General features: G+C 61.2%; 1 protein-coding gene across 1 annotated transcript in view; it reads right to left on the bottom strand.

Moving 5' to 3' along the window:
* The window catches only part of FADS6 (fatty acid desaturase 6), a 6,237-nt gene extending 2,207 nt beyond the window's left edge, over nucleotides 1–4,030 (bottom strand). Inside the window, exons 1-5 of the mRNA XM_009279655.2 lie at nucleotides 3,834–4,030; nucleotides 3,243–3,607; nucleotides 2,301–2,467; nucleotides 1,605–1,785; nucleotides 540–727 (exon numbers count right to left, since the gene is read on the bottom strand). Coding sequence (XP_009277930.1) covers nucleotides 540–727; nucleotides 1,605–1,785; nucleotides 2,301–2,467; nucleotides 3,243–3,603 — 897 coding nt within the window. The 5' untranslated portion in view covers nucleotides 3,604–3,607; nucleotides 3,834–4,030. The remainder of the gene's footprint in view (nucleotides 1–539; nucleotides 728–1,604; nucleotides 1,786–2,300; nucleotides 2,468–3,242; nucleotides 3,608–3,833) is intronic.
* Between the last annotated feature and the right edge of the window lie 2,888 nt (nucleotides 4,031–6,918).

The following is a 6,918-nucleotide window of genomic DNA, read 5'->3' as shown; positions in this document are numbered from 1 at the left end:
CCCCTTCCCGGCAGAGCAAGCCGTGGCTCCGGCCATACAAGGGCACGAAGGCACCGGCCAGGCTGAGCCACATTTTGGGGTTTGGCTGCCAACCCCAGCACTGGGTTCGTCCCTAAAGTCACTCCATCCTGCGCTCGTCTGTCCACAGAGCCACCGAGGAGCACCGGGGCTCTGTCCCCCAACCCACCTGCACTGTGTGCCACCAGCCTCTCTCCATCCCAGGATCTGCAATACCAGCTGCACATACACGTGCAAACGCACCAACCCCCCAGTCCTGCAAGCCACCGCAGAGGACATCACCCTCCAGCCCTTCGCGCCCATCTGCCCTGATGTTCTCCCAGGGCCACCGCTGTCCACCCCAGCACCGCCAGCCTGACCTCCCCATGAGGACATCAGCACGAGGGAGGTGACAACCGAGGCTGCTCGCCTTAAGCTGACACCAGCTCCAGCCAGCAGTGTCAGGGCTATGTCACCAGCGCGGGGTGGTGGCTGGCCTGTCTCCAGAACCATCGGGACATCTCGGAGCTTCAGGTCTCTACCTGGAATATGTTGACGTGGATGTAGGGATGGGCCAGGAGGGAGCGGGTGAGCAGCATGCAGAGCAGGGCGGACCACGGCGACTGGAAGCCCGAGACGTGGAGCAGCAGCCAGTAATGGCAGTAAAGGCCCAGAAACATGCAGCAGAGGGTCCGGAGAGCTGCTTTCCACTCCACGTTCCTCAACAAATCTGTGCAAGGAAGAGGCAGCACATAGGCAAGGTGCTGATGCTTCCCCACCACTGCTGCTCCAGCGGCCAGGCTGCCCAGCATGCTGATAAACCTACAGCCCATCCCATTCCATCCCATTCTTCATCTCCCTTTCCCCATCCTCCAGGTTGGCCCAAACCCCCCAGACCTGCTGACCTGCTGGTCTTTGGGGCTGGGGCCCAGAGCCCCCCAGGACAGTGCCCTGCGGGCTGCAGTCCCGGCAGATGCTCCAGGTGTGCATCATCACACAGGCATTTGGCTGCATCTTCATTTCTTACAACTTGCCAAGTCATCGTCTGCGCTTTTGGCATCGCCCAGAGGTGTGTGTTCAGCCAGACAGCCTGGGCTTCCTCAGCCTCTTACTATTTTCTGGGCTCTTCCCTCCCAGTCGTCTCCTGGCACCGCTATTTCCCCCTGAGCCACCGCTTTGTCTGCCTGAGCTCATTGCGTCCCGGCCCCCAGAGACCCCCACGCCTCCACCCCGTACGTGGTCAGCAAACACACCCCGTGCGATGCTCTGACCGGCCAGAGACCTACGTGTGGTTCAGCGTCACAGCTGAACCCTGCTACGGCCAAGGGTCTGAATTACAGGAGAGCAAATCTGGGGTGCTTCGGGCTCATGATGGCTTTTGCCAGAACTTTCAACTCTGGACCCAACATAGGAAAACGTGAAGCATTTCTGAGCACCAGCAGAAAGGAGAGATGCAGCAGATGCCTTCCCTGGAGCCCTGTGTCATGCTGTGGGCTGGCGTAGTTAATGTGATGCCTCCAAAGCAGGACCCTTTGGTGGGGTGAGACCTGGACAGAAACGAGCTCACCATACCCAACACCCCATCCCAAGGCGGTTGGGAAACCTACCAAGAGCAACCAGAGGGGTTATGATGGGCACCGCGAGAGGCGCGATGAACATGTAGATGTAGCGGTTCAGGAAAGGAACCTTCCAGGTGCTGGAGTCCCCCAGGCCGATGACGTTGGTGTAGCCGTGGTGGATCTTCACGTGGTTGTAGGTGGCCTGCTCGGCTGTGAAAGCTGAGCAGAGCTGGGAGGCAAGAGAAAGGGGAGGCGATGTCAACAGCCACGGTGCCAGGGCCGGGCACTGCCTGGCTTGGGCTCGCGGGAGAGGCACCCAGGGAGATGCACCTCACCCAGGGGAGATGCTCTGCACCCCACAGCCTCCAAACCAGTCTGGAAATGGACTTAAGAATTAAGCACTGAAAACCATTCCCACCACTCCCCGCAACGCGTTATCCCGCTCTGCAGCCCCGTGGCCAAGGGGACCGACACAAAACCCCACAGCCCAGCATGTCACAGGGGCTGTCCCCAGCCAGGGGCTTACCCCCCGCCCCGCTGCCTCCAGGCAAAGCCCCACAAGTGGGGATGTTCCTGGTGCTCCCCGGTGTAGCATCACTTTTCATTTAACTCTCGCACGTGGGTCAGGAAGGCTTTGGATAAGTCTTGGTCCCTGGTGGCTGTTCCTGAAGGGCTTGGGGTGCTGGCATGGTGCTGATGGGGTTTTGGGGGGGCCTGCCACCCAAACCCCGTGGCCCCGCTCACCTCGATGAAGAAGATGGCCCACACTTTGCCCCAGGACTTGGACTCAGTCAAGGCATTGTGGCTGGCCAGGTGGCTGCCCTTCACGGTCAGGGTGTGATGCACCACACCGAGGGTGAGGACACCCACCAGGAAAGGGATGGCCTGGGCTGACCGCAGGCACAGGAACCCTGCAGAGAAACCAGCTGGGCAGGAGCTCGGCCACGCACACATGCTGCAGCCCTCCTCACCTCCGAGCCGGGCTGGAGGTGTTGCTACACGCAAACATGCCAGCCGCTGCCCTAAACCTGTTTTTCAGATGTAGTTACAAGTATTTAAACTGCCCGAGCTGGAAAGCTTCCCTCCGCACCGCCCTGCGCGGCCAGACCAGCCACGCTCACCATCGTGCCGAAGGTTTGGCCGCTTCCAGCCGCAATGGCACCGGGTGCTGCTGGTGCCGGGTCCCATCCCGCAGCTCCAGCTGGGATCCCGCTGGTAACAAATACGACCCTGCCAGGATTTCAGCATTCCCCAGGAGTTCAAAAACAAGAGAAGGTGCCAGCTGCAGCTTTGCAACTATGCCGCTGGAGCCCCGTGCTCCCCCACATGCCCCTGCACCTGCCACGGCCATCGTCACCAAAACCTCCAGGGTTTCCCTGTCCCGCCACGGGGCGCAGATGCGGCAAGTCGCTCCCTGTTCTGCCCTGTGCCCATCTGCCCGGGCACCGTCCCCTCACCCCAGGCTGTATCCCAGATGCCACCGTCACCTGCTGCGGGTTTCCAGCAGGGTCAGGGTGCCCCACGGCACGGGGTGAAGGGGTTATTGTGGCTTTGTTACAGGCTTAATAGGCTGCTAATAGGCTTCCAGCGCAAATGGAGTTGCACGACCGATGCAAAAGCCGCAAGGAGGAGGTGAGACCCCCCTGGGACCCCCAGTCGCGGTTGGGGGGGGCTGAGCAGGGTTACCTGCTGGGAGCAGGAGGAAGCTGCAGGTGAGGATGCTGATGTCCACGCCGTGCCGTTCCCACCAGCTGCTGCTCTTCACCACCTTCTGCACCAGCTCTGAGAGCTCGCCCATCAGGGCTTCCTCGCGCTGCCACGGCTCCTGCCCTGCTCGCTGCGGGGCCCCCCCGAAGGTCACGTCCCTGTCACCCGGTGCTGGCCCCGGCTCCCAGCCCTCTGCCATCGCCTCTGTCCTGCTGCCGTCGGGAGCTGGCGTGCCCCAGGGCGGGGGGTCCCCCGTCCCCCTGAGCTGGGGGGTACCGCTGACCTCGCCGTTGACCTGCTGTCCCCTCCACCTCGCCGGGTCCCCGTCCTCCAGTGGCATCTCCCTGCCAAGCAGAGGCCACGAAGGGTAGGGAGCACCCACAGCACCCCACCCCGCTGCAAACGGGCTTCCCGGCTCCCGCTGCTGCCGAAGGACGTGGGAAGGGCAAGGATGGAAAAAAATAAACAACCCGAGGAGGACGCAGCCAGCGGAGATGGCGGCAGAGCCACCCAGCCTCCCACCCCGGGGACACCCCAGCCATCACCCGGCCACCGCAGCCCCCTACTCACGCCAGCCCCGGCGCTGGGGCTCTCCCGACGTTGGCCGTTTCGGGGCGGCCGGCCAGCCCGTGCGGCACTGCACACCGGTGTTGTGCAGCAGCGATTTGGGGAAGGGAGGAGCAGGGGAGGACGGGGAGGAGGGCTAATGCAGATTAGGGATGGCAATAATCCGCCTTGGCGGCCCATTTTGGGGAGCGGCCGTCGCGGCAGGGCGGTGGGGGAGGGGATGTTGGGGGGGGCCGGTCGCGGCAGGGCCGTGGGGAGGACGCTTGGCCGAGGGCACGGGGAGGCAAGGGCAAGCAGAGGAGGGAAGGAGTGGAAAAAAGATGGAGAGAGGCAGTGGAAACGCTGGAGGCGAAGGAGCTGAGTGCCAGAAATAGCCCGGAGAAACGCGAGCAGAGCACCAAGGACAGGGATAGGGTTTCGCTTCTGCTGGGGAGCGGGACAAATATTGCCCGTCCTGTGAGAGAGCTGTTTTGGGGAGAAAAACGGCCTTTTTCACAGCAAGGAGGAGGCTGTGGGAAGGAGGGGGCAGCGCACGGCTGCGCAGCTGCCTGCCTGCGCCTGCCTGCCTGCCCAAATTGCTGCTGCAGAGCCGCTTGGCACCCTCCTCTGTGCCTGGGGGGGGAATGCCGAGTCCAGGGGCACCCGCAGGGGACCCGGTCACCCCAAATCTGTCCCCAGCAGCTGTGGCACCCTGGCCCTGGCCCCGGCCCCCACAGGGTCCCTCTTCTCTACTGGGCTGTTTTCAGGAATTTCGTAAGAATTTCCTCCCTTTTCCATCGCTGCCTCCTGACTAATCACCCAGACGTAGCACAGGCACCCCGAAAGCTTTGGGCATGCCTGTGCACAGACCGGCACCTCCTAAGCCCCGTTTCTTTATGGAGGAAGGCTATGAGGAGCCCCCATCGCTTCTCGCTGGGGCGCTGGATTTCATCTTGTTTTTTCTGCTAACCAAAAACCGAATCAGCTCAACTGATTCACCAAAACCTTGATGAACGCTGACATCTAGCAAATCCATAGACACGTCAGGTTTGCTATACCCATCGCTGGGGTACCCCAGCCCCAAACTGGGACAGGCTCAGCACCTCCAGTAATAGCACATCACTGCAGCGACCTGCAGGGAAGGAAACCCCGCACCCAAGTTGCACCAAGCCCCAGGGAATTGTCATCGTACCCTGGAAAAAAAAAAATTCATAAAAGTTAAAAAGTCACACCTACTGCAAAAGGGGCAGAGCCAAGGGTGCGTTAGAGACCTGCTGAGGTTTCATTTCTACTGCAAGAGCTTGTATTACGAAAGATCGTTTCCAGAGCCAGGGGCACTAACGAATTAAAGCAGCCTCCGAAGCCCAGCAAGCTGCGGGGCTGGCTGCAGCCGGCCAGGTCGGTGATTCATTACGATACGCAGCGCAGCTTTCATCACCCGCTCGTTAGCAAGAGAAGCCCACAGCTGGGGGGAGCACCCATGGGTGCTGCCGGGCCAGGGGGAGGTGGGTGTCAGATCCGAAGGGTGCATCGGGTGGGGCTGCTGGGTCCGCTCCTGTCTGGTGCCTTCTCTACCTTCATCACACCTAGGATGTCACCACGAGGGATGGTGGCAGCACGGTGACAAAGCCCTGCTCCAAGGGTGCCGGGCTGCTGTTCGGCAGGGCCAAAGGTGAGCAGTGGTGGAGCTGCCATTGCACAAGTGCAGAATGGGGCAGAACTGGTTGTGTGGCGGCGGCCGAGGAGGAGGAGGAGGGGATCAGCCCCACATCCAAGACCAACATGAGCCATCAGGATCCCACGGCAGCCGGCACCAAGCACGCTGGTGTGCATGGGCAGAGACAGGCACATGGCATCGTTTGGTCCCATGCCACCACTGGGACCAGAGACCACCTGGGAGAAGAGCAGAAACAGTGGGTTGAAAACCACACAGGAGAGGCTGAGTTTTGGCTTCTGGGGAAAAGTGTCAAACCCGTAAGGGCCTCTTGCTTCAAGCTGCAGCAAAGGTGGGATTCGTGATGCCCACGGAGGAGCAGCAGCCATAAGGAGAGTCTGCAAAGCTGTAAGGAAGGCCAGAAAATTCGGGGTTATAGCCCTAAATCTGCTTCCTTGCTGCCTTGCAGAGCTCCATTTTCGAAAGAAACTTTTAAACCCCGATTTACATCCGATTTTTCCACCACGCGCAGGCTAAGCCATGCAATCCTACTGACCTCACTAAGATTTTAGGGATGAAAGCAAACGCTGACTCGGCCCTTGCACCATGGGTGCAAACACCTCCAATTTAGCAGGAAAAACACATTAAAGACTCAGAAATCCTTTGGCGCAGCAGGGCGGCTGGAGGGATCAGCATAATCCCTTACGGCAAGAGGAGCAAGCTCTTGCCGGTGGCTGCCCACCCTGCGGCCATCCCTCGCCCCAGGCAGCACGGGGGTCCCACGAGCAGACCCCACTGCCTCCGCAGGCAGCTGCCAGCCCTGAAGGAGCCCCCGGGGTCAGGCCCCCGCCACTGCCCTCATCCAACGTCCAGCCCCTCTGCTCCCAGGGCTGGGCTCAGTCAAAGGCCAAACCTGGCCCCCAGAGGGGTCCTCCCATGTCACTGCTCCCAAATGGGGGAAAATGGGCCATTTTAGCATGCCACAAGGGCACATGTGCCAGGCTGTCAGGACCCAGCAACCACAAGTGCTCCCTGCTGATAGGCCCCCGCCACTGCCCTCATCCAACGTCCAGCCCCTCTGCTCCCAGGGCTGGGCTCAGTCAAAGGCCAAACCTGGCCCCCAGAGGGGTCCTCCCATGTCACTGCTCCCAAATGGGGGAAAATGGGCCATTTTAGCATGCCACAAGGGCACATGTGCCAGGCTGTCAGGACCCAGCAACCACAAGTGCTCCCTGCTGATCCCCCCCCAGTTCCCCCAGCCTGTGGGGCAGAGCCTACTGCAGCCCCCAAAGGAGCCATTTCCAGCCCCAAATCCAGGAGCTGTTTGCAAAAGTTGCAGTATTTGCACCCCGGGGCTGTGGTGGGGGGCAGAGCCCCCTCAGTAGCCCCTCCATCCCTACAGCCACCCGCCCTGTGCACCCTCCTCCGGGGGAGGAAGGAGCAGGCTGCAGAGGC

This window comes from Aptenodytes forsteri, unplaced genomic scaffold, assembly GCF_000699145.1.
Source record: "Aptenodytes forsteri isolate BGI_AS27 unplaced genomic scaffold, ASM69914v1 Scaffold563, whole genome shotgun sequence".
Lineage (NCBI taxonomy): Eukaryota > Metazoa > Chordata > Aves > Sphenisciformes > Spheniscidae > Aptenodytes > Aptenodytes forsteri.
Note: the sequence above shows the minus strand (reverse complement) of the source record. Positions and strands in the feature narration are given on the sequence as shown.